General features: G+C 42.9%; 1 protein-coding gene across 6 annotated transcripts in view; it reads left to right on the top strand.

Moving 5' to 3' along the window:
- Positions 1-27,797, top strand: part of mtmr4 (myotubularin related protein 4) — a 70,125-nt gene that overhangs the window by 39,675 nt on the left and 2,653 nt on the right. For 4 of the 6 annotated variants that reach the window (XM_058382947.1, XM_058382948.1, XM_058382949.1 and 1 more), the window contains 16 exons: positions 2,473-2,562; positions 10,778-10,894; positions 13,442-13,471; positions 15,274-15,356; positions 17,906-18,072; positions 18,577-18,673; positions 19,703-19,816; positions 20,573-20,757; positions 22,127-22,255; positions 22,893-23,004; positions 23,951-24,146; positions 24,950-25,135; positions 25,449-25,619; positions 25,861-26,015; positions 26,211-27,300; positions 27,391-27,501. In XM_058382947.1, coding sequence (XP_058238930.1) covers positions 2,473-2,562; positions 10,778-10,894; positions 13,442-13,471; positions 15,274-15,356; positions 17,906-18,072; positions 18,577-18,673; positions 19,703-19,816; positions 20,573-20,757; positions 22,127-22,255; positions 22,893-23,004; positions 23,951-24,146; positions 24,950-25,135; positions 25,449-25,619; positions 25,861-26,015; positions 26,211-27,300; positions 27,391-27,501 — 3,033 coding nt within the window. Of the gene's footprint in view, positions 1-1,411; positions 1,431-2,472; positions 2,563-10,777; positions 10,895-13,441; positions 13,472-15,273; positions 15,357-17,905; positions 18,073-18,576; positions 18,674-19,702; positions 19,817-20,572; positions 20,758-22,126; positions 22,256-22,892; positions 23,005-23,950; positions 24,147-24,949; positions 25,136-25,448; positions 25,620-25,860; positions 26,016-26,210; positions 27,301-27,390; positions 27,502-27,797 lie in introns of those variants that run through there. The other 2 variants (XM_058382950.1, XM_058382946.1) reach the window with 2 other exon arrangements.

Raw genomic sequence — 27,797 nt, 5'->3', positions numbered from 1 at the left:
AGCACCTTATGAAAAGCAGTTTAATATTCCGCAAACTCGGGGGGGGGGAATTAATAATACCACGATATTGACGCGCCGTGACCTCATTAGCATTTTCGCTAGAACTTTTTTCATAAAATGACTAGACAAACTCGGAGAGTAACTATAGCGCTCTAAAGTTTGCAGAGATCATCAGAGGCCTTTTGAAGGTCATGCTCTCCTCTACGCTCCCCTCACTTCAGTTCGTCCTCTGTCCTGCCATCTGGATTACTCTCTCTCTCTCTCTCTCTCTCTCTCTCTCTCTCTCTCTCTCTCTCTCTCTCTCTCTCTCTCTCTCTGATTTACGTCTGTTGTTTGAGTGAACTTGAAGAAGGATGTGGATAATGTCAGACGTGTAAGTGTCTTTAGGAGTGGTGTGGATTGGTTCGTTCCTTGCCAGATGTGGAACGAATTAGATTGCAGGATGTTTTTGGGGAAGTTCTCTTGATTTTCTCACATTTCCTCGCTCTAATCAAGCCCGCTGGCTCAAAGTCAGCAAGCCAGACATTAGAGATCATCATATCGTGTGTATATATATAGGCGTTGGTACTTGACTGCAATGCAGGATTATATGCAGCATTTTGGGGTTCATTTTTAAGATTGCACATGATTTAATTTTAGCCCTGTTTCCAAGTCACAGACTAATTTTAGGGCAGCTACTGGCTATAAACTCCAGCAGCAACCACTCGATGAGCCTCAGTATTTCATATCGATATTCACAGCGATGAATCACATAGTGTGAACTTCTCCTCTGAGGCCAAGAAAGAAAATCAGATCTGTCTGCCGTCATGCGCAGCAGATCTCCGAATCCGCTTGTATAGAAGAAGGAGAGCAAAATGTAAACGCAGTTTTCTTTTATAAGTAATTTAGCATGATATGTTAAGCAAAAATGAAGCAATTGTTGTTTAAGCGTAAAAGAAGCCACCGGTGTTTTTTATATATTACCTTTAACCTTTAAGGCTGGCATACTCGGGTCAGGTGCATATACCGGTCACGTCTCTCCAGCGAGTCCAGATTAATGTGTTTGTTTGTGTCTGTCTGCATCATTAAGTTACATTTTGCAATGCGGAGATACTTCATCACACCAGTATTTAGAGCTTTGGCATTTGTTCCAATTTATACTTAGAACAGATAGATCAGCAAGTTGTGTGGGAAGACATGCGTGCCTGCACATAGCGAACTAGAACAAACAAGTGTTCTATATAACACAATAGCTGTTTATTTCGTTTAGAATTAACGAAACATTTGGCGTGTCTGTACAGTTAGCGGTACAGTGTGCTGTGTGTGCATGCACGCCGGCTTTATATTGCACAACTGCGTCTTTTTGTCACAAGCTGTTTTGCTGATGCTTGACATCTGACGCATCTTTCAGCTGCTCACCAGCGCAGAGAACACGGGGGCTCGGTGCCCAGGTCAGTTTCCCTTTTTTTTTTTACACCCGTTATTTAGCCAAGCACACCTTGTTCTTGTGTATAATATATTTATACCTTTTAGCTTAAAAGCACCATCTGGGTTTATAGCAGAGTCATTTCCTGTGGCAAGCTCAGGGATTTCACTTCACCCTGTGATTGCTCAAGGTCCTTTTCAGTCAATGTTTAATCTGCTACGTGATGGTCAGGACCTCGTTGGTTGCAGTGGCAGATTAAGACTTGGCTTCTACGTTAGATCAGAACAAAAGTCTTCTAGGAATCTGTGGTTTTGATGCACGTAGCCGCTTCCAAAAACTTTGCCTCGTCATGGTAAATAATTCTCTCGTGCTATGTCAAACTTCATTACAGTAGTGATCTTGCATAGCAGTTACTGAAGCATAGGGTCACTGCTGGTTCAAGTGGTTAAGGCTCTGGGTTGAGGATCAGGGTTCAAGCCCCAGCACCACTAAGCTCCACTGTTGGACAACTTAACCCTTCCTGCTCCAGGTCATAGCTGCCCCTGCGCTCTGACCCCAACTCCCTGAGCTAAGATATGCGGAAAAACATGTGCTGTAATGTATGCGTGGCCTTAATAAAGGCTTCTTGTTCTTAGTTCATCTTCTTAAAAGTGTGCGATATGGATGAGCGTAGCTATTTTGCTCAGTTGAATTCTCGACTTTGCAGTTTGAGGAAAAATTAAGGCCGAAACGAGAAGTCTCGGGTCTGCTCTTTAATATTGCATTGGAGTTAGAGAGTATTGAGAAGACAAGTTGGCAAAAAGATGAAAGGTATTATCCGACATGAAACACGGCTTTCCTGATCAGCACCGTTTGCAAAAAAAAAATGAGGGAAATTATGGAGATTTCATTTTTGGCCGCATAATTCTGTTAAATATTTATCTCCATGATCGACTCAGACATGTTGTGCTTTTGCATTTCCAGGGTTTTACCCACGTGTACATCTTTAGGCACAGATATTATGCTCAATGCTATAGTTTGGGTATGTTTTTTTGTAATATAGTGTGTGCTTGTTGTTGTGTTTGCAGGGTGAGGAGGGGCCTCCCAGTCTGGAGTACATCCAGGCCAAGGACCTGTTCCCCCAGAAAGAGCTGGTCAAAGAAGACGACAGTCTACAGGTCAGCCGGTCTCCTTTTCTCGCACCAAAAAAAAAAAAGAAACTGAAATTCAGGACTCCACTAAGCTTGAATAAGTGAACTTCTAAAGCTTGACAGATACAGCGTCTGTGCTTCCTGCTTATTGAGTCTGTTGCCAGATTTTTTCAAGTGGTGTATCAAACCTTAGTGGAGAGGTCCTTGGGTATTGCAACACCTCTTCATACTTGGCATGAACACTGATTACAAATCGCTCGTCTAATGTCCCTCGTAGAAAGCGTGAAATTTTTCTATCTGCTTCTCAAACTTTTCGAGGGTTTTTGTTAGATTTGATGCTTCCTCGTACACCTATTTCATCTTGTCAGAATGTTCATTTTATTATTATTGTAGTGCAATCATCGGTATGTTAATCTTTGGATCGTTTATTGTACTGTGAAACCAGGGAAGGACTCTTTTTATTTCCTCTAGTCTATCATTTCTAAATGCTATTACGCTATGATTTTAGGTATTTTGGGTTGTGGCTTCAGACAGAACACTAGAGGCTGTATTTAGTCTCTTCTTGCTTCCACCTAAATCACTGACTACTGTACCTTTAATAGCATGGAAGGAACCATTTAGTTTGCAGGCTGAACCCAATATAGTACTACTTTAGCCAGCATTCATGAACACACATCTCTGTGACTGCCGCTTCTTTATTAGCCCTCAGCCCACACTGCTAAAGGCTTACGGCTACAGCTCAAGCAATTACATGGGTCGGATTAGACAGCCAGCCAAAGAGGGAGAGAGAGAGTGATGAAGAATGGAGGTGGGAGATTGGACTGGAGCTAAAAAGAGAAAGTGTGTGTGTCGAGTAGCAAAAAAGATGGTCATTAGGAAGAGAACGGTTCTGGGTTTCATCCAAATGATCTCAGGGCTGAGCAGGGGAGCTGGAGAACTTTGGATTCCACAGCAGCTCCATGGAGAACAGCTCACACTTTTCAGCTAATGACTTGCACTGATTTAACACTGTGTAGTCAACAACATGGCAGGAAATCGCTACCACTAGTTCTCAGGATTAGCATCTCACACACACATAATGTATAATACACACCATTGGTGGTGTTATGTAAGTGTTTAACTTTGTAGTTACTTGCATTTAAAGTAAAGAAGGATGGATGGAGGTTTTGGCTCGGGGCCTGAAAAAAGCGATGCGATGCTTTTATAGTAAATGAAATGAGCTTCCAGGACTGATTAGTTGAAGCAAAGAAGAGTGATTACAAGTGACTAGAAATGCTTCGTCAGGACCATCGATCCGTGACCGGAAAAAGTAAAGCAGTGTTAATTAATCAATAACCATAAATCGATGCGCCTACTATACTTTTTGCAAGCATTTCGTCCAGAGAATTTGTCTTTCTGATTCCAGTGTTTGGATCACATGTGAAAGCACACCTGATGAAATATCAGTAGGATTAGATCCACTGTGTTTAAAGCTCTGATCATTGGAATTCTGGACCAGCAAATTATACAAATATCTGGTTTAAGACGTAACGTGCATTGCATCCAGGATTTTATTTATTTATTTTTTTATGCTGGACCGAGTTTTCCAGCATTATAGCTCTGTCCTTTGGATCAGTTTCTGCCTCATGGATCAGTTCAGGAGCTTGCAGCTCTAAAACCTGCTGCTCAAAACCCAAAATAAACACCATGCTTGAATCGAACTGACTGCAGGAACCAGGAATTAAATCAGCTTTATTACTATAATCGAACTGCACTTGGAACCGGCGCGAGACGGCCTCGCTCGTTCGCTGTCGGACTGCTCGTTTTGATCTGCGTCCACACCAGGGTTCAGTTCAGACAGACGCTAAACACTAGGCTCGAGGCAATCTTGTATACTTTAATTATACCCAGCGATCCTGGAAACTGTGTTTGGTATTCGTGGGAACAATTAGGAATTCCGTTTCAAAGGATTCGTCATTGCAGTCCCGTCAAGAATCCGGCTGTACGTGTGGCAGATATCCTGAGGCATCCAGAGATGGACCGGCTACAGTAGAATTCTGCTTCCTGAGGATTTGGGTATTCAAAGCAACGATGCTATCCCTATGTGGACTTTTGAGGATGACAACAACCTCCTAATTATTAAACACTGACTATGCATGACTGTAGAAAGGACATTGTTCATAATCACACTCTCCGGTGTCACCCAAATGAGGATGAGGTTTCCTTCTGAGTCTGGTTCCTCTCAAGGTTTCTAAGGGAGGTTTTCCTCGCCACACAGTCGCCTCAGGCTCGCTCACTAGGAATGATTTTGCCTAGGACTTTTGTATTACGTTTCTTACGTTCTGTAAAGCTGCTTTGAGCCAATGTCCATTGTTAAAAGCGCTGTACAAATTGAATCGAATTTATTTTTTTTACTGAATAGCATTTTCTCTGTCATTCTGCCAGTGTCAGGAGCAGTAGGAACTTTCTTACCCTGTGTACACTTCTCCAAGCTTCCCTGCCATGATTTACTCTGCAGTAAGCTGTCCGTCTGTCAGGCTTACTGTCTCTCTCGCCGTCTAATTAGACACTACTAGACTTTGATGCTGGCAGGAAGGAGGAACCAGGAGCTGCAGGAGAACCTGAATGAAAGCATGAGGGGAATGATTTATTTCAGTTCAATTATGTGTTATGTCTTGGTAGTTGTTACTCTGGTACTGAATAGTGCTTAATGAAGATGATTATTTTTCCCCCCATTTTTCTGTTATTCATCCAGATGTTTTGAGCGCTCGAAAATGGAAGCAGACGTCCTCTCTGTCGCTCTACTCTGTCTTCTGTCCCTCCATAGCCATATTTCTGCCTCTGGGCTTCACCTGATCCCTTTGAAGCTTTCCTGCTTTCAAGGCGGCTCCTGCTCGGCTGCAGCGCCATGAAAAATGAATGCGCTTTTCCGCAGATTGCTTTGGCCGTCAGGGACGATGCAGCAGCCCCGTAAACACCACAGCAGGAGAGAGAGACGTCTCTGGTTTCAAGATGAGAGAGACTTTATTTCATTTTCTGATATTTTTAGCAAATTGTGAAGTCAGGGACTGGGCCAGGGTCTGCGTGGAACCCGTGTGCGCCTATTAGACTTTTTATTAACAGCCTGTGGGGTGAAAAGAGGCCTTGAACGTCCTCTTCTGAACATAAATCTCAGCAGTTCAGCTCTGGCTTACTAGCTGCAGCAGCAATTAGCCGGGACTGACGCGAAAGTTTTTCCCACCACTTCCCGAAATAGAAAGTAGAACCGCATTATTCTAATACCAATTTGATAAAGATTTATAATACGAGTCGTAAAGAGTTGCCCTTAATCGGCTTGATTATTTTGCACATATTTTGACAATGAGGTTTAGATAAACGTCCAAGATTTCTGTAGCTGTGTGTGTTGTTCATGGCAGGTTGTCATTTGACCTTTATGGCCTTTCTGTTGTGTGTGTGTGTGTGTGTGTGCTGCTTTGAGTGTGTGCCTCTGCCTCTCTCTTGGTGTCTTGAGTGTGTGTTTGTGTGTGAATGAGTGTGTTCGTGTGCATATTTGTCTGTGTCTGTCTCTGCGTGTTATAGTGTAAGTGATTTAGTGTGTCGTTGTGTGTGTTTCTCATTGTGTGTATGTGTCTTTGTGTGTGTGAGAGAGAGAGAGAGACCTTATCTGCTTGATGAATAAGCTGAAGATTTATGGTTATTAGTCATCGTTTGTTCCTCTCGAATATTGAGGTCTTGCTCATCCAGCGCCCTTTGTTTTGCCACCTTTGCATCCATCTGTCTCTGATAGGTGTGTACACACACATGCGCACACACACATACACACACACATGCGCACACACACATACACGCACACACTCGCACTTCAGGGCAGGTGTTTAGGGAGAGAGTTGAACATGAAGGAGCTGATGAATAACAGATGGGGAGATGAGCTGCTTTTGGCACCGAGTGTGCCGCTGAATCCTGAGTCACCGAGTTGGAAATCTTTTCTGATTTCATATCCAGTGAGAATGTAGAACTTAAATAAAACCTCCAGCATTTTCCCCAGGCTCTATTCGATCCTATATCTGTGACGTACGTACAAAGCTCGCAGACAATAGCCATGATTATTGACTTTGCCATCACCTGCCTTGTAGACTAACACACAGTCCTTTCTGTCTATCAGCAGGTTTTCAGGCAATTTACACCTACCTTTCTTCAGCAGTGTCTGATACAGCAGGTGTGTTTCACGACAGTCACCGAGGCACATAGATGACCTAAATTCACTAACCAGTCAAAAAACCCACACATTAATGCATGCACGTGTTTCAGATGCATAGAGGTTCTCCACTCCATAATCCCACGTTTTCTCCCAATATTTCAAATATATCTTAGAATAGAAATGGGTCTGTACATCATATCCCAGGCATAACATTATGACCACCTTCCTAATATTGTGTTGGTCCCCATTGTGTTGCCAAAACAGCCCTGACCCGTCATGCACTGTGTATTCTGACACCTTTCTCCCAGAACCAGCATTAACTTCTTTGAGCAACAGTAGCTCGTCTGTTGGATCGGATCACACGGGCCAGCCTTCGCTCCCCACGTGCATCAGTGAGCCTTGACCGCCCTTGTTCCTGTCACCGGTTTCCCACTGTTCCTTCCTTGGACCACTTTTGATAGATACTGACCACTGCAGACCGGGAACACCCCACAACAGCTGCAGTTTTGGAGATGTTCTGATCCAGTGGTCTAGCCATCACAATTTGGCCCTTCATCAAACTCGCTCAAATCCTTACGCTTGTCCATTTTTCCTGCTTCTAACACATCAACTTTGAGGACAAAATGTTCACTTGCTGCCGAATATAGCCCACCCACTAACAGGTGCCATGATGAGGAGATCATCAGTCTTATTCACTTCACCTGTCGGTGGTCATAATGTTATGGCTGACCGGTGTATGCTGTGCCTATATTTTTTTAAAAGTAGGATTTAACGTGTATGGAGTTGTGAATGAGGATATTATGAAGACCATCACTGGTCGAATGTCTATATAACGTCTATATTTATATGTGTGATGCTATACATTTTTCCATCTGCCTCTATAAATGAGTCTGTACTGTACTTGAAAAACCGAGCTAGAAAAGAGTGGGTAGATGGCTGGAAAAACTTGTAAGCGTTTTGTGGATTCTTAGTCATTTTATTCTCTAAACATTGACTCATTTTAAAGCTATTTTGGCTTGAAACAGAGTATTTTATTTATTTATTACATTTTTATTTATTTATTTCCGTTTTTCCTTTACATTTATTTTTTATTCATTTATTTAGAATTTAATTTATTTTGTGGCTTTTACAGACCTTTCTTAAATTTTTCTCACCGATTCTGCTTCTAACTGTGTGTGTGTGTGTCTCCGATTGTTCCATCATGAGTTGTATTTCTGTCCTCTTATCAGTGAGTAAAAGGGAAGCATCACTGAAGCATAAATCTGCTAAAGCAATAACCCCTAGCAGACAATCACTTCAACATCAGCACATTCACAGTTTGGCTTTGTTTCCGAATGCAAATTTCCTGTGCATCTTAAATGCCGTCTCGTTACGAGGTGAGCAAGTCCAGGGTCCGAAACTGTATTGAAATCATTAGCATGCATTCTGTCTCGACGTCCAGTTTTGTAATAATAAAAAATAGAAATCAGAAATGCTGCATATCCAATATTGAGTGGGGGTTAGTCTTGTCCATTTTGTCAGGTGTAATGGAGCCCAGCCAATAGTTAATGGACCATTTTGGAGAAAAGGGCCACACACACACACCCCCCCAGCTCACACACTGACTGAAGTATAAATACACTTCAGAAGCAGAAGGACATTTTGTAGATGCCGAGACGAAGCAGATCGTGATTCTGTAGCATCATAGGGGAAATAATGCTACAGGTTTCTGAAACACAAACATTTCTCCCAGACCATAGTGCAGTATTCTTCATTTGCGTTCGATAGCATTCCGGGATTTTTCCGCTGTTTTCCGGTCAGGAGAGTTCTCTCGGGTTGGCTGCCGCACATTAAGCCGAATGGCAAATCAAAGCTTGTTTAGTTCATTGAGCAGTAACAGGATGCTGGAACAGATGCTCCGACTTCACACCACGTAGAGAACTTAATCTGCTTTAAGATGAAATAAAACTAAAAACAGGCTAGCAACGATCTCCGTATGTTTACTATGTTCTGTTTATTTTTTTTATGTGGGTGAGGATCAGGATCAGCGAGCCGGAGCTCAATGTGCCATGAATTGCATGCCGAGGAAAGGAAGTGCGTCTGTTTCAGTGCTCGGTACTCGGAGGACTGAAGTGCTCTCAGTTTTCCCCTCTCCCAGCTCATGAATATTTCTGGGTGGTGAGAGTTACAGTGAGAACTCGCTTCTTTTGAACAGCCATGATGGCTGCCTCAGCTAAAGTGAGTCAGAAACAGATCAAGAAACCTGACCGATTCGATGGATGGAAGGGCTTGAAGTATTATTTAACAAATATCTAAGTTAAAGAAGAAAAAAAGAATAGTTTCTTCAATAATGCATACTAAAATTTGCCTTATATCTGCTACGGTTAGACGGATCTTCTTTTTTCATTCTATTCTGATGTGAAGTAAACATTTTGGATCAACCGAGACCATTGTATTTGTTCACCAATAAAATTGAGCAGAAGACATACTAGTTTCCCCAATAATAATTGTGCACACATTATATAGCATCAGTATCTACACTATATTGCCAAAAGTTTTGGGACACCCCTCCAAATCATGTTGTTTTTCAGGGGCCTTCTTCACAGAGTCCTGACCTCAAGCTGATAGAACACCTTTCAGATGAATTATAGCAGAGACTCTGAGCCAGGCCTTCATGTCCAGCATCAGTGTCTGACCTCACAAATGCGCTTCTAGAGGAATGGTCAACAATTCCCATAAACACACACCTAAACCTTGTGGAAAGCCTTCCCGGAAGAGTTGAAGCTGTTACAGCTGCAAAGGGCGGGACGACTCCATATTACATTCATGTGCATGTAAAGGCAGGCGTCCCAAAACTTTTGGCAATATAGTGTATTTATCCTCAGTCCTGTTCAGTGGAAAACGCTCTTTATGAGAACTAAAAGGTTGCGCAAATTTTCCCACATGCTAGACATTTCCGCTGTTGTGTGGCTTCTCAGTAAATCTGGCCAGAGATGGCTGAAATGCATTAATTTGAACCAAACCTGACCAAATGTTTTGCAGATTCACTAAGCTCTTTCTGCAAATGTTCAGAAGCCCCTGTGTAACCGAGCCAGACGCCCGACACAAGCGCGTCTTTGTTTAGTCTGCCTTCAGCTTCTGAGGTAACCCGCTTCTGCACACACAGCGCTCAAGCACTCTACTGTTCAGGGGGTTTTAAAAGCAGGCCCGGTTTCTCAACACCATGCCAACCGGACCCCGTGGGCATAGGCTTGAGATCCTGTTTATTTGCAGTCTGTGGATGGATGATGCCATCGGGGCACCAGCCTCACTGGCAAGAACGACATCGAATAAGGGGTCGAGTCGAATCAGATTCAATAGACTCGCAGGGAAAGGTATCAGGGTGGTACAAGTTTGCTTGGAAGTCCGAGTGTGGCGTAATGAAATCTTCCGAGTTATACAACTTGATGGCTAATAAACTTCGTTCTCTTTCCTTTTTAAACACGCTATAGAGAATCCTTGTTGGTGGTTTTTTACTTTATGATTCATAACGTGTCAGACTTTGTGTTCGAGTCTGTATGTGGGTTTCTTATTTGAAATACTGCACTTAGTTAGGAGGAGATCTGTGGGAATGCAGTAGGCGTTCTTTCCAAGCTGTCACCGAAATACACCCCGTTGTGGTGTTCTGACCTTTCCTTTTCTCCGTGATTTATTACGGTGCAGATTGACTCGGTTGATGTCACCCTTCTACACCATGTAGGACCAAGAGCTTTCTCTAGCTTATGTAGGCTTTTCTGTTTTAAGGTTAAAGGTGTGGTTTGTCATATTTCTAAGTGTTTCTACATGTTAGAACCGCATCGTTTGAAAGACAAACGGATTTCCAAGTACATTCCCTTTATGAGACCGAGCTGTATGTTTTTCTGGTCTGGATTTTGGCTCCTGCACCCAACCCCCAAAGTTAAAGCAGCTTCTCTATTTATCTTTAATAGGGAATGTTAAACAAAAGAGATGGAGAGGTTCGATTCCAGAGGGGTTGTGTGTAAAATTGCACTTTTAACAACATTAAGCACTTTAATCTGTATTTCTGCGTTTGTGTGTTTCGTCCAGGTGCCTTTCCCGACTCTTCAAGGCGAAGGGGTGGAGTTTCTAGGCCGTGCCGATGATGCCATCATCGCCATCTCTAACTACAGACTGCATATTAAGTTCAAAGACTCCATTATCAATGTAAGAGACACACACACACACACACACACACACACACACACCATCATGGATCAACCATGTTTGCTGCTTATGGAGCAGATCTGATCAGAAAGAAAAAGGTGAGACACTGAAATCTGAATACGCCCTAAAAGAGAAATTAAATTGCAACCTCTAAACATAATGTTCATTTCCTCTGTACAGAAAGCATAGAGCATCTCTGCTAATTATTATATATAATTATACATATTAAACAGGTTTATACATATTTACTATAGCTCCTCAACTTGGATAATAGTAGGTTTTCTCCAAATTCCCACAAAAAAGAGAGATTTTTCTTCTTTTTTTTTAATGGTCAGAATCTACTAAAATGGCTTAGGGACAGCGATACTACACCATTAAAAATAACAGGCTCTACAAATGTACATGGAATTTAGAAAAGGTCCCGTCTCAAATAGGTAGGTGTCTACTTAACTGCTATCAAACTAGCTGGCATGTGTCGCACTTCCAGGTGAGAAGGATTTCGGTCCCAGTTTGCATCATATTTTCAACCTCTAAAATCCACCATGACCATCAACTCTGTTGTTCATCACTAATTACGAATGTGAATGCTGTTATTGTCACAGTTTAGTTGGCCAGCTAGCTTCTCCCGAGTCTCCTATAGACTTCAAAATGGACTACTGTGTGTATTTAATAAGCTTATTTATTTATTTACTTTTTTATATACTTTAAAATGATTACACATCATATTCAGCTTGAGGATGCCTGTAGACGTGCTGTCTGAAACCAGTCAAAGGAAGCCTTTTCTTGACTTGAGCTGTGTAGCCTCTGAAGTCTTTCATGGTTCTCCAGATGGGAAATAAGGTCATGTTGATCTTGCTTGCTCTGGAACAAATGAACATTGATCAGTTTTTGCTTTTAACCCGGTTTTAGGAAATTACGCAGTTCCTATTTCCTAGGAAGACTATGTGAGACTCTGAACTTCAACTGACAGTGCATGTAGTGTGTCCAATTGTTTTAAATGTGCACTATTATACACCGATCAGCCATAACATAATGAACAGTGAGAGGTGAAGTGAATGCCGCTGATGATCTCCTCATCATGGCACCTGTTAGTGGGTGGGATATATTAGGCAGCAAGTGAACATTTTGTCCTCAAAGTTGATGTGTTAGAAGCAGGAAAAATGGACAAGCGTAAGGATTTGAGCCAAGGGCCAGATTGCGATGGCTAGACGACTGGATCAGAGCATCTCCAAAACTGCAGCTCTTGTGGGGTGTCTATCAAAAGTGGCCCAAGGAAGGAACAGTGGGGAACCGGGTCATTGATGCACGTGTGGAGGGAAGGCTGGCCCGTGTGATCCGATCCAACAGACGAGCTACTGTTGCTCAGATTGCTGAAGAAGTTAATGCTGGTTCTGATAGAAAGGTGTCAGAATACACAGTGCAGGACGGGTCAGGGCTGTTTTGGCAGCAAAAAGTGGGACCAACGTAATATTAGGCAGGTGGTCGTAATGTTATGCCTGGTCAGTGCATACCGACGGCGATGGTGGTTTTTCATGACGGTGACATAACGGTAGATTCTTCAGTGTGACGTGACAATACCTTTTGAAATCACTCATGAGTCCTGTCCTGACTCCCAGTGGCCAGCGGTCAGTTTGATAATCATTAAGTAGCACTTGATCAGTCTGTTCAGTGTCAACCTCTACAGCACTTCTGTAAATACTATAGTTAGTCCGGCACAGAAATACCCTGCAGGCAGGCTGTGTCAAATGGACCTGATTGACAGCATCCTGTTTTGACCCGGTTGGCTACACTGAGCTCGAGTGTTCCAGTGTCCTGTTGTGTCTACTTACTATCGACTGACGTATGTTTCTCTAAAGGAAGGGGGGCGTGGCCAGATTACAAAACGTATATGTCATGTATACGTCGTCATTGGGGTTTAAGGCATTTTCTTAGAATTGCACTTACTGTGTGTTATTCCTCGTAAACCACAGCAATCTTCCAACAGTTCACAAGAATGATGTCATACTTTATCATTTCCTAGTTTTGACTAATAGCTGTAAGCAGATGCTCTTAAACAATGCTTAATCAGGATCTCCTCAAAGAAATGCTCCGCCTTCAAGCTATAAAAATTGTTTATTTAACGTAACATATACTTGCTAAACAAATCTCTATTGAAGTTATTACTACAACCCCTGCAGCCAGCATTACTGTGAGTGCTGCTGTTTCCACCGACATAAAACATACTCTATCTAAGCTAGTGTGAATTTATACCCCGGGCTGCACTGATACCCCACACACTTTTACCCACTTACCCACCCAGTGTGTCTAAGGCATGAGGACCGCTTCTCACTCTTATTCCATGGTGTGTTTACACTCATTCCCACTGTTGCATGGTCTTTCCATTTTTATTTTTGATATTCATTTTTCCCTCTTTTCTTTTAATCTGCTCTCATCTTCCTTTCTTTTTTTTTTTTCTTTTTTTTTAATTTTCTCACCTGCCTTCTTTTTTTTCTTCCTCCCTTCCTCCTTCTCTCTCTCCCTCTCTGTCTGTGTCCTGCTGTGTGGTAGATGTACCCAGGTGTGGACACTGAGATCTCTGTGAGTACTCTGCACTCATCAGACCCTTTTTCATTTATCCTTCACTTCCAATTCCCCATTGAAAATAAATAAATAAATAACTCAAAGGCTGTATGAAATAAGAGCCAGAATGTTCCAGAACTCTTGACTTTTTTTCAGTAGCCATGTATACTGGTGTAGAAAGTAAAGCCAGAACCCCTCCTAAGATGAGTGTTTATTTCTTTTCTTCATCATTTTTTTTTTTGTGCCACCCAACCTGCCCTGTTTCCCCATACCCCAGCCATTAAAAATGATAGTTTTAACTTTGGCCATTGGGCCTGTACTATGCTGCATGGTTTATGGTTCCTGCTCAAGATTGCACTAGTAGGACCTTAATGAAGTTTAGTGCTGGCAGCCTCATATATTTATTCAAACAGATTTTAGATTAGAATAGAAAAATCTGCACAGAGCAAGAACAACATGCACTATATTGCCAAAAGTTTTGGGACAACTCTCTAAATCAGTGAATTCAGGGGTTGGTCTCGTCCCCTTAGTTCCAGTGAAAGGAACTCTTAATGCTTCAGCTTCATACCAAGACATTTTGGACAATTTCATCCTCCCAACTTTGTGGGAACAGTTTGGGGATGACCCCTTCCTGTTCCAACATGACTGTACACCAGTGCACAAAGCAAGGTCCATAAAGACATGGATGAGCGAGTCCTGAACTCGACCTGATAGAACACCTTTGGGATGAATTAGAGTGGAGACTGTGAGCCACACCTTCTCGTCCAACATCAGTGCCTGACCTCACAAATGCGCTTCTAGAGGAATGGTCAATAATTCCTATAAACACACTCCTAAACCTTGTGGAAAGCCTTCCCTGAAGAGTTGAAGCTGTTATAGCTGCAAAGGGCGGGTCAACTCCATATTACATTCATGTGCATGTAAAGGCAGATGTCCCAAAACTTTTGGTAAATATTTGAAATCGTATGAATCAGTAACATTATAGAGCTCAAACTTATTGTTGGTGTTAAATCGACTTGAACCCCAAGTTTTGTTGATATAAAATCAGCAGAAACACAAAGTTCTCTGTGTAAAATTGAGTAGAAACCCCAAATTCTGTTGGTGTAAAATTTAATAGAGTCCCAAGTCCTCTTGGTGTAAAATCAGCTAGAACCCCAATTTTGTTGGTGGGAAATTGTCTAGAATCCCATTTTCTGTTGGTGTAAATTGACTGGAACTCCAATGGAACTTTATTGGTGTTCAGTCAACTAGAATGCCATGTGTAAAATTAGGCAAAACCCCAAGTCTTTGTGTTTACGTAATATAGTGCTATAATAAATAATTTCGTGAAGACAAGAAGTATTAGCAAAAATGTGATGCCTTAAAATCAAGTCATTTAAAACAGCAATAAAATCTCCATAGACTTTTGTTTACTTGTTTGTTTGCGTTTATAATTAGCGCCAGATCTAGTAATGTATTCCACAGTGATGTCTGGATTCAGTGCGATTTCAGCACAAAGCTGAGTGCTCCGAATCTGACTGGTGCCATTCAGGGAAAAAAAACGGCTTGACTGACCACAGGAAATCCCTCATAACTCATCTGTCCACTTAGATCACGCTCCCGGAAACGACCAAAATAGAAGACTGTTAGTAGTTCAGTGGAGCGATGTTTCCAGCTGATGGCTGGAAATCAAGGCCAGGACTCAGAACAGGGTTTGATCAGCACAAAAGCATGCTCTTCTAATCAAGCAGCCACTTCCTCTAATAGTTCCTGCTATGATGAGATGGTGTTTCCCGTGTACACGTTTCATTAACATGCTCCTCGGCTCTGATGTGTTGTAGGTGCCTCTCAGGCTGATTGAAGGTGTGGAGAGCAGAGATATGTTCCAGCTGCACATCATCTGTAAGGACTCCAAAGTAGTGAGGTATGCGCACACACACACACACACACACACACACACACACACAGGGTTTTGGGTTTGAGATTGCAGGCTGAAGCTTGAGTGCCACACATGCAAACAAATATATATGCAAAAGGCACAAAGCTTCCAACTTCAGAATGTACTAAAACCATGTAAATTACAGGTTTTATGGTTAACATAAATAGACATTTTGGCTTGTGAAAACACTTCCCCCTCTGTCCTTTCTGCACACTGTAATTCTTGTATATGAATTAGAAATCCACGGATAAGAGAGAGACGTGCAGGTGATCCTCGACCGCACCTTTGCAATATTTACTCAGTGTTCTGGTTGATTGCTAATGTGCACACACTATCAGAAGTTCATGTACACACATGGATTAAATTGTTGGTGCCCTTCCATTTAAGAAAGAAAGAAAATCCCACAATGGTCACTGAAACAACTAATGAAACTGGCCTGGACACAAATGATGGTACCCTTAACTTAATATTTTGTTGCACAACCTTTTGATCAAGCCATTACTGTTACTCTCGATGAGACTTCTGCACCTGTCCACAGACATTTTGGCCGACTCCTTGTGAGCAAACTGCTCCAGCAGTCCCGGGTTTGAATGGTGCCTTCTCCAGACTGCATGTTTCAGCTCTTTCCACAAATATTCAGTAGCATTTAGATCAGGGCTTCAAGTTATTTCAGCAACCATTGTGGGTTTTCTTCCCCTGTTAATGGAAGGGTACCAACAATTTTGTCCACGTGTTTACTTTTTACAGCTCTCTGGTCTTGTGGTTTTATCCTTTGTAAAAACAAATGCAGTCTTCCCTGGTGAATCCCAGGGCTATGGCCGAGAGTAGATATTCTGAGCTACACTTATATTGCCAAAAGTTTTGGGACACCCCTCCAAATCATTTAATTCAGGGGTTGGGCTCGGCCCCTTAGTTCCAGTGAAGAAACTCTTAATGCTTCAGCATACCATGACATTTTGGTCAATTCCATGCTCCCAACTTTGTGGGAACAGTTTGGGGATGACTCCAACATGACTGCACACCAGTGTACAAAGCAAGGTCCATAAAGACATGGATGAGCGAGTTTGGTGTGGAGGAACTTGACTGGCCTGCACATAGTCCTGACCTCAACCTGATAGAACACCTTTGGGATGAAGTAGAGTGGAGACTGAGCCATTCCAAAACTGGGGCATCTGGCATTACATATGTGAATTTAATATGGAGTTGGCAAACCCTTTGCAGGTATAACAGCTTCAACTCTTCTGGGAAGGCTTTCCACAAGGTTTAGGAGTGTGTTTATGGGAATTTTTGACCATTCTTCTTGAAGTGCATTTGTGAGGTCAGGCACTGATGTTGGACAAGAAGGCCTGGCTTACAGTCTTCAAGGTCAGGACTCTGTGCAGGCCAGTCAAGTTCCTCCACACCAAACTCGCTCATCCATGTCTTTATGGACCTTGCTTTGTACACTGGTGTGCAGTCATGTTGGAACAGGAAGGGGTCATCCCCAAACTGTTCCCACAAAGTTGGGAGCATGAACTTGTCCAAAATGTCTTGGTATGCTGAAGCATTAAGAGTTCCTTTCAGTGGACCTAAGGGGTCAAGCCCAACCCCTGAAAAACCACTCGTGAATTCACTGAATTGGAGGGGTGTCCCAAAACTTTTGGCAACATAGTGTATTAATTGTTATTCATTATCAATCTAGCAACCAGAGACACTGGATGGTCACATGTTTTAGTATTTCTGATCGTTAGAAAAATGGGTTCAAGCAAAAGGCCTGCAAGTAGCCAAAAATGAAAGCTGAAATTCTGATCAGTCCTTTATATTTTAGTTCTCAAACCCAAATGTCTTCAGTGTCTAGCAAAACAGTGACGTTTTAATACTTTCAACCGAGACGGTCTCAGTCGCTGTGGACTGGCATAACTACGTCATTCAGAGAAGCATAAATGAGCAAAAATGAGGATTTCAACTGAAATGATAGATTTGAGAACACGTGGAGAAGCCCGTGCACAGCTTTTTGACCCGATTTCAATGTTTGTAGTTGTGCAGTGGAAATAAAGCATGCATGGATTAAACTGTAACAGGAAAAAAGCAACCTCTAATCAACTCTAGTGTTCATAACTCTGAAGCAGAACTAAGCCTCCATCCAAATCCTAACCCATTTTCTGGATTAGAGCACTGTATCCTCTGCTCAGCTGTTCAGCCTTTGCATATCACTTCATCATGTTATCTCACAAGAGGAATGACACAATAAGTGTTCCATGTTAGGATTGCTTCATTTTCATAAGAAAACAGGCCAGTAAGATCTGAGCTGCTTCATGCACACAGCAACCTGTAACACACCACACACACACACACACACACACACACACACACACACACACACACACACTAAACAACATATCTAGATAAAATATGAACTTGGGATGATGGGAGTAATTGTTATATTTTAGATGACCACCTCAGCAGGGTGGATACTTTTTCATTTCTGCTGAATGACATGTGAATAGCAATGTGTTGATGATGATGATGATGATGATGATGTTTGTGTCCTTCAGGTGTCACTTCTCCACGTTTAAGCAGTGTCAGGAGTGGCTGAAGAGACTGAATCGAGCTATAGCTCACCCCTCCCGCCTAGAGGATCTGTTCGCTCTGGCCTACCACGCATGGAGCCTCGGGGGCTGTGCTGACGATGAAGATCAGCACCTACATCTCTGCAGACCTGGTACACACACACACACACACACACACACACACACACACACACAAACAAATGTGGACTCTCAAAATATAACATGTCCAATGGACTATGATTTATTTATTTATTTATTTTCTCATTTTATTTAGAGCAACAACCTGATTTTAAAAACATTTTGTAATGATTTGTATTGACTTTCTTTTTCTTTCTTTCTTTCTTTCTTTCTTTCTTTCTTTCTTTCTTTCTTGCTTTCTTGCTTTCTTGCTTTCTTTCTTGCTTTCTTTCTTGCTTTCTTTCTTGCTTTCTTTCTTTCTTTCTTTCTTGCTTTCTTTCTTTCTCTCTCTCTCTCTCTCTCTCTCTCTCTCTCTCTCTCTCTCTTTCTTTCTCTTTCTCTCTCTCTCTCTCTCTCTCTCTCTCTCTCTCACTGCATAACCTACTCACTCTTTCATCATTCCCTACTATGTTTATCGCCCTTCTTCTTTATGCTGATCTCTTTTCCATGCGTCTCTGCTTTTCTTTTCTCCGTCTCAGGCGATCATGTTCGTCACAGGATGGAGACGGAGGTGAAGAGAATGGGCTTTGACATGCAGAACGCCTGGAGAGTGTCCGACATCAACAGCAGCTACAAGTACGATTCCACAAACTTTGTTTCCTACAAGAAGGGCTGTGCAGAATGGCAATATTATATCTTTAAAATGGTCTTTTAATCAGTGTTGTGAATCATTATCTCACACCCCGGCCCATTTCTCTTTTCCGTGACTGTCAGGGTCAGGGACATTTTTCTGCTGCTACGGTTGGCTTTCAGACAAGTGTAAATGGTAGAAGTGTGAGGATGAGAGACTCTATTACACAGACTTACACACAAACAGGAAAGCGGAAGAGCATCAGCTCAGACATATAACAGATGATGTGGTATGTCTGTGTGCACGTGTGTGTGTGTGTATCAGCTGGAGGTACTGCCACAGAGCCCTAGAGGCAATGGCGTTAAATGGAGGTAATCATTTTGATGGGAACTAGCAGTAGGGTTGAGTGTGTGTGTGTGTGTGTGTGTGTGTGTGTGTGTGTGTGTGTGTGTGTACTGTAGACGTACCGTAGCAGTAGATAATTAAAGCAGGCCAGGACCTGCTGAGATCAGTGAGTCAGCAGTACACCACAGCCAGAGGAGTGTGTGTGTGTGTGTGTGCGCTGTTGCTTGTTGTTTTCTCACATTAACCTGTGTCATGTCTGCAAGATGCGAGTGCGAAACCTTTTGAGGGAATGAACCAATCAGTATGATTATAATCTTGATCTCATCTCGTCTCGTAAAGAGACGGAAATGCAGTCATGATCTGAAGACACTGAAGCGGTGCTGTTCCTGTTCATTTATCCCAGGGGTTTTCAGGTTGTTTTCTGGGGTTTTGAGTGATGCAGAGGAAAGTCTTCGCTCCGTCACTCAGAGGTAAAGGAGTAAAATTGGCCATGGGGCTTGTTTTTTTTACCTCAACCTCCCCATCTGCTAGCTGTCATGTGAAGGGAGAGAGAGAGAGAGAGAGAATTGGGCAGAACAACTTAGGGAGAAATATTATTAATTATTAATTATTATTGTGTGCGTTTGTTAATTCTCAAACCTCTCTTGCATTTTTTTTGTTTGTTTGGTTTTTTTTTTTGCTATCTTCAGACTGTGCTCCAGTTACCCCCAGAAGATACTGGTGCCAGTGTGGATCACTGATAAAGAACTGGAAAGTGTGGCCTCTTTCAGGTCCTGGAAGAGAATTCCAGTAGTGGTGTACAGGTAAGGCATGTGTAACAGGTCAGTCATAGGATAGAAAACACATTGCCCTTCATCTTTCATAAAAACTAAACACAGGCTCAAAATCATCAGCTTCCTCTGTCCCTATGTCTTCCGTCCTCCCTCCTTTCCTCCCGCCTTTCCTTCCTCCCTTCTGTCCTCCCTCCACCCCTTCTTCTTCCTTTCCTTTCCTTTCCTTTCCTTTCCTTTCCTTGCCCTTTCATTCCCTCTCTTTCTTCCCTCCCTCCCTTCCCTCTCTCCCTTCTTCCCTTCCTTCTCATTCCCTTCCCTCCCCTCCCTTCTTCCTTTCCTCCTTTCTTCCTTTCCTTCTCATTCCCTTCCCTTCCCTCCCTTCTTCCTTTCCTTCCCTAATTTCTTCCTTTCCTTTCCTTTCCTTTCCTTTCCTTCCTTCCTTCTTTCCTTCCTTCTCTTCCTTTCTTCCTTTCCTTCCCTCCCTTTCTTCCTTTCCTTCCCTCCCTTTCTTCCTTCCGTTCTCTTTTCTTCCCTTCCCTCCCTCCTTTCTTTCTCTTCTCTTCTCTTCTCTTCTCTTCTCTTCTCTTCTCTTTTTCCTTTCCTTTCCTTTCTTTCTCTAAGCACAGGCTCAAAATGATCGACATCCTTATAAGTAATATTTTGCCACTCCTGCCCTGGATTAAATAAAATTAGTGGTTTCTTCTTGTACTGTCTGTAATGTTCAGAGAGGTAAAGAGAATTTTACTGGTCTGCAGTGTGTTCTCATTCCCTCTGTCTTTGTCGCAGGCACCAGAAGAATGGTGCTGTCATAGCACGCTGCAGTCAACCTGAGATCAGCTGGTGGGGCTGGAGGAACACCGAGGACGAGTACCTGGTAACGTCTATCGCCAAGGCCTGCGTGTTGGATCCTGGACCCCGAGCATCCTGCAGGACACGAGGGGAAGGAGCTGACTCTTCTGACTGCGACTTCGGTAACATGTTCCTCTATTTACCCAAGGAATAATCGCACGCACGCACACACACACACACACACACACACAACTGCATGCTAAGCAGGGTGCAGCTCCCCTGTGTAGAGATTACCACTGTGTCAGGATTCATTAGAACAAGCAAATGATGTGGTTTCTCTTTAGTGTTTCTTCTTTTAGCGCTTTTGTTCATTTTTGTATTTATTTTCGGCACACTTGGCTACGTAATCGTAAAGGGAATCCAACTCTAGTGATTTTCAAGATGGAGCAATTGTGTGAAGCGCCAAGTGGTCATAATGTAGGCCAAAAATCCAAATGCACACAGAATTGATTTATAATCACATTGTGGCACCGTGAGCTGAAACCGAACTAAAAATCAATTCTCTTGAGGTGAATTGCTGGAGATTGCTACCCATAAAATCCCGTCCGAAATGTTCTTGGGTGTAGACATTATTCTCACCTCAAAAATAACAAGCTGTTCTATTTCAGCGAGAGGTGAAAGGATCACCATTTCTTACGCCGTATAACGACGATTCTGGAAACAAAAACAACCTCGGATTGTACAGTCCATCCCGAGTCAGATAAACATGCTGTTTTTGTCTTAGTTAGTTAGTTAGATAAACACACACGTCCTGTTTTTCTCCATTGTTCTTTCACTGATAGTAAATGAATGGGAATTGACGGTGATGAAAGCCAAGGATCATACTCCTTCGAACCGAATCAAGTGCAATTAAAATGCAGCGTCCGTGCCAATTAATTTGCTAATGGTTCCAGTTCCCTCAATAACGATGGCACAATATAGATTATTCAGGCAAGAATAGCGATTTGGTGGGGAGCCATCCGTAATTACTTAACAAACGGGGACAGAAACTTTTTGGGATACTGAAGACAAATGGCTTCCTGTTTCGAGCAGATGCAGTGGAGCAAAGTGGAAACTGCCCTTTTGTTTCTGACCCTGTTGACAGTGCTGGCCAAAAATATTTGGGGTGGCTTTTCCACACTCCCAGTTTCAGCATTCCTTTCAAATGAGTTTTGAGTATTAAACATTTGTAATGTCCAGTTACTCATGGACCTTAAGGATGTGTAATTCTTAATCAACCGATTTAGCATCAGTTTGTTATCCTTTAATACGTCTTCCTCAGTGCTCGTCAGCTAAGCGGATCGTTTTCAGCTTTATCCTATTTATTTATGCAGATTAGTTGAAGACTGGTGGTTAACGTGGCCTCCGTTTGAGGGAGGCTTCTCCAGCACCTATTGTTTTGTTCTTTTCCCACACGCTGAAGCACACCGTCTCGTCACAGCGCAAGGCAGACGCTCTGCAGTGTTTCACCCGTTTATTGTCTAACGGGCTTCCTGTCTCTCTGTCTCTCAGACTCCTCCCTGACGGTGGGTTCAGGTCCTGATGCCAGCACTGCACCACAGAAGCTGCTGATCCTGGATGCGCGATCCTACACTGCCGCAGTGGCCAACCGTGCCAAGGGGGGTGGCTGTGAGTGTGAAGGTAAGCAGCGGTCGTTATCCCCACACACACACTCCGAGTTCACACAGGGGACAGTGCTCCTGGGTGGAGACATGTTGATGCACAGCTGTGCCGTGAGTCAGTCTAGCTGCCACGCTGTGAAGACGAGCAAATGCAGTGGTTTCTTTTCAGCCTGTCTAATGTTTAGCACAAGCAGAACAGGTCGCTTTGAAAGGGTTAAAGGGCTTGAGAAATCTTTGCTCTGAACATCTCTTTTTGCATGTCTAATGGGAAACTTTTGGGCTGCATTCACCTGTCAGGGACATGCAATAGTCTGCTGGATTAAACCCGCTGCTTCACCATCTGCTGCTCTGCCCTGTGTTACTTCACCTGCCTCTCATTGAATATAATTGAAGGTCTATAATTATCTCATATAAAAGCCTTAAATTGAAGTTCCTGGCAGGACAAGAATATAACACCAGCCTTAAACTTCTACTCATGATGCACCAATTGCATCATTATTGGAAATGATCCAGATCTGATCTGATTCCAATTTTTTTTGACCGGTTTCAGTTTTGCTTCGTCTCTGAATACTGCCAGAACATTTTGTAACGATGCCTTCTACATGATGTAAGGTTCTAAAGATCGTCACTGTGTGTGTGTTTGCTTGTGTCTACAGAGTACTACCCAAACTGTGAGGTGATGTTCATGGGAATGGCTAATATCCACTCCATCAGGAACAGTTTCCAGTCTCTGAGAGCTGTGTGCAGCCAAATCCCCGATCCTGGCAAGTGAGTATACACTGCTGACCTGAACCGTTTTTCACCTTCTCATTCAAAGTTTATTAGCAAATCATGGTATTTCCCAAAATAAGGACTCAAGAGGATGTGAAAGGAGCAAGAACAATAGTATTATATTTTAAAAAAAAGTTCACATTTTATTGTACTTTCTGCAGATGATTACTGTTTTCTGGCAGTGTGATGGATATTGTAATTTCACGTAAAAACGTTCTGATTTATGTGGTCCAGAGCTAGTAACGAGACATCTTATTCACAGCTGTAAGCTATATTTAGAGTCGATTCCATCTACAGCTCTTATTCAGTGTTGCTTTCTCTGTGGTGTGGTTCAGATTAACTGGGTCAGGCCTAAATTGGGCTCAGAGATGCTGATGTATTCCTTTGCACTTTAAAAGGTTAGCTTTATATGGGACTTTTACATGAGGCCCGGTTTAGGCTGATTGCAGGGATATCGATCATTTATACTAGATGCCAAACTCATGTAGCAAAGGGACCAAAGCTCTGCATCTAGTATTGTACAGTAGAATTTATTTATTTCCATGACAAAGATATCGTATTATATGATTCTTTACATATAAAAGTCTCAGCAGCAGCAAGAATAACGCAACATGTAGACGAACATTTACGTCGGAAATTGGTATAATAATAAAATAGAAAAAACTCATCGTCTGGAATTGATTTTGCATTGATAACAAAAGATGAGGATAACTCCAGTTTGGTAATTATTTTAATTCTGTTTATATTCTCATATTATTTTATGTTATTAATTCTATTTAATTATTGATAAATATGTATTATATAGTATTTATTATTCTATGATTTATTATTATTTTATTTCTATTTTGGAGCTGGTGAAATTCTTGCAGGTGCCCTTCGACTTTTGGCCCCCGTAGTAAACTAAAGGAATGCTAATGCTCTGTGTGCTACTTCCTGTCCCCAGCTGGCTGTCTGCACTAGAGAGCACACGCTGGCTGCAGCACCTGTCGGTCATGCTGAAGGCAGCCACCCTGGTGAGTTCTGCCGTGGAGAGGGACGGACGTCCAGTGCTAGTACACTGCTCCGATGGCTGGGACCGCACGCCTCAGATCGTGGCTCTCGCCAAGGTCCTGCTCGACCCCTACTACAGAACTATCGAGGTAAAACCAAATCTGTCAGTACATGTAGAAATACATGAATAAAGCGGTGAAATACTGAGGGCACATAAATCGGCACCACAATCTAATAAACACGGGTGATTTTGGTAAATATATAATGCACACTAAGTATACAGCACATGAGGACAATCTAAAGGACTTACTGGTGCACGGATAAGCAAAGTGACTTGAACCACGCCGGAGAGAAAAGTGTTATTCTCTCTGATCTTTCATTGACTGAAGGCAGTTTGTAGTAAACCAGAGTTATGGGATTCGCCCTAAAATTTGGCCAAATTAAAGGAAATTTCCTCTCTTATGGTTCCTTCCAGTTGTTCCTAACGATATCTTATAGTGTCCTTGATGGAGCGGTCCGAACAAACTTCTCTATTCACTCTGTGTGAAGAAACAAATCCAAATTAACTAGTATACCCCATGCTCTATATTTATTCTACTATATCTATATAATCTAATTCCATAATCACACTGGATACTGTAGATCTGTACCCAGGAGCTGCTGCTGTAATTATCAATGTTTGTCCCAGGACTCTTAAATACATACCGAACATCATTTCGTTACACTTGGTACTTCCGTCTTCTCCACCTGTGTAACGTAACGATTTAGAAACCCCACTGTCCGTGTCACCCAGATGATGACCATTCCCTTGTTTTTTCTTACAGAATGCATGTGCAGGTTTGATTCTCACAGTGTTTGTCCTTTTCACCGCAGGGTTTAATTATAGTAGTGCCGTTAAAGAGCAGGTACTGTTACTGCCCGACTTTGAACCACGTTTGTTTCATCTCGGCAGGGTTTCCAGGTGCTGGTGGAAACGGAGTGGCTGGATTTCGGTCACAAGTTTGCGGACCGCTGCGGCCACGGGGAGAACGCCGAGGACGTGAACGAGCAGTGCCCGGTTTTCCTGCAGTGGCTTGATTGCGTCCATCAGCTCTTAAAACAGTTCCCCTGCCTGTTCGAGTTCACCGAGGCCTTTCTGGTGTGTGTCCTGTGCACTGACCCATTTATTTTATCCATTTGTTCCCATACTGTATTCCATCGATCTCACAATCCAGCTTGTTTTTGGTTCAGATTGTTAAGATGCGAGTATAAATAGATTGATTGCGCTTTATTTCTTTAGGCTATATTGTGTTTTTCTTATAATGACCATTTGCCAATTATTTATATTTTATTCATATTGCTACTGTTTAATGAAACACTGTAAATGTGTATGCTTGACATGCATTCAGGTGTGGCATATATACAATTTTTTGGTGCAATAAAAAACCAGGAGTAATGCAAATGTGTTGCAGGTGAAGCTGGTGCAGCACACATACTCATGTCTGTACGGAACATTCCTGTGTAATAACGCCCGGGAGCGAGAATCTCGAAACGTCTACAAGCGGACATGCTCTGTCTGGTCCCTGCTCCGTGCCGGCAACAAGAACTTTCAGAATTTTCTCTACATCCCCTGCCATGATGTGGTAATCTCGAAATAACTATTTAACGAGCTATTTAATTGCTGATTTATTGCATACTTTGATTTTTGAGTAATTAAATAATTATAATTATCTGAAGCGTGTTAGTGTATTCGCACAGTGTTGTTAATGGGGCTGACTGAAAGCTTTAAGAAGATTATTAGGAAAGCGTGTGTACTTTTTAAAGTTTTAATGGACAAAAATCTGGACTAAGATGGGCTTTTTGTAACCTCTAACCCCGCGACAGATCTTGCAGCCAGTGTGTCACACGCGAGCATTGCAGTTGTGGACCGCTGTGTATCTGCCCACCTCGTCCCCATGCACCGCAGCCGAGGACACTATGGAAATCTACCTGAGCCCCTCGTCTCAGGGAGAGGAGCTCACCTTGCGCTCACTCGACAGGTCAGTACAGTAGTCGCTCTGGTCAAAGAGCTGAAACAGGATACTGAGTGTGAGGAGAATCTGCCCTCTTCTGGACAGCTGTGGTAGCAGAACATAAATAAAACAGTAAATCACAATATTAGAAAATTATTTTATATGTGAATTCAAGAGTATACCTGCATATGGAAATTACAAGGCTGTGGTATTTTATTACAGGCTACCTAAGACGCGTTCGATGGACAACTTGGTGTGCCCTTTCGAGAATGGCGTAGCCCTCACACGCACCTCCAGTGATCCTAACCTCAACAAGCACTGCCAAGAGGGAAGGCCCCCTCTGGAGCCAATGATGGGCCAGGGTGGCAGTTTTACAGACAACACAGAGTTTACCTCTGACACCAAATCGTCTAGTGATGACCAGGACGTGGGTACATGTGAGGAGACCCCACCCTCACCCTCCTCCTCCGAGTCTTATCAGGACAGTTGTGTGAATAACAGGCCAGAACGATGTCTCACCACACAGCCTTTGCCATCCTTGCCTCATCCCTTAACGTTAGAGCCCGGTTCTCCCCTGTCACAAGTCCCACCTGTTTTACACCAAACTTTGCTCCAAAACACCAGCCCTACGCTTCCGCCATCACCACAGGAAGTACATGCTAGGACTGATCATACCACTTGCACATTCACTACTACTGAGGATCCCCCTAACACACCCATCTCAAATGGCATAGAGAAGGAAGAGAGCATCAATGAGACGCCCGACTTCCCTTCACCTACCGCTGGGGAGCTTTTAGAGATCAAAAAACTCACTACGCTTGTCCACTTGGAGGACTCCACTGAAACTATAAAGGATGAGTATGGTACTGTGGCTGACCTACATTCTGTTCAAAAGGTCTCGGCCCTGGCTACAAATGATGAAAAGTGGACTCAGAGTGTTAAGAAACTCCTCCGTGCCCAGTCTAGTAGTACCAACGGAGGGTACAGAGAAGTGCCACGAAATCTGAGCAGTCCGGTCCAGCCTGGTTGGATGTCAGCGGTGAAAAACGCTGCACTGTACACGTCTTCATCCTTTTCGTCAGCCATGGGACCATCGCTCCGGCAAATTCCGCCTTCAGTTCACTGTGTGGACGATGACGGCCTGCCGGTGCCTCTGGATGCCGTGCAGCAGCGTCTACGCCAGATCGAGGCTAGCTACAAGCAGGAAGTGGAGGTGCTGCGGCGGCAGGTCAAGCAGCTGCAGATGAAACTGGAGAGCAGGCAAAACAGCTCACCACCATCTGAGCCGGACATCTATTACGAGGACGACATTGTGAGTGACGCCTCGGTTCCTGGAAAAGGGCTTGATATTGTTTTTGACTGTTGACGCACTAAGCTCTCCAATCTCCTTGTTTCATTACAGACATGCCTCCGAGAGTCAGATGATGGTGACGAAGAGGACTCTCTCTCAGCCCACAGCGAAGACCGCCTCAGCGAGGGCAGCTGGGATCGAGTGGAGAGAAAAGATACCGAGGTGAGTCTCTCTGAAATTTAAATTTGCTCTCTTTGAATTTACCATAGCGAATTTCCCGTACCCAAATTTTGGAATGATTTTGGGCGTATCCGAATGTGATTTAATGGAGAAGAAAAGGATTAAAGCAGTAGTGAGATCCAGAAAGTGTGTAAGAAGAAAATAAAGGATCATTTCTGTGCTGTATAAGCATTAGTCTGACTCAGAGGACTTGTTTTAGTCATATTTCAGCCATGTGGACTTGTATTGAGTAAGTTAAATGCGTCTATTGCTATATTAGGATCTCAAATCTCTTTCCG

This window comes from Hemibagrus wyckioides, linkage group LG28, assembly GCF_019097595.1.
Source record: "Hemibagrus wyckioides isolate EC202008001 linkage group LG28, SWU_Hwy_1.0, whole genome shotgun sequence".
Lineage (NCBI taxonomy): Eukaryota > Metazoa > Chordata > Actinopteri > Siluriformes > Bagridae > Hemibagrus > Hemibagrus wyckioides.
Note: the sequence above shows the minus strand (reverse complement) of the source record. Positions and strands in the feature narration are given on the sequence as shown.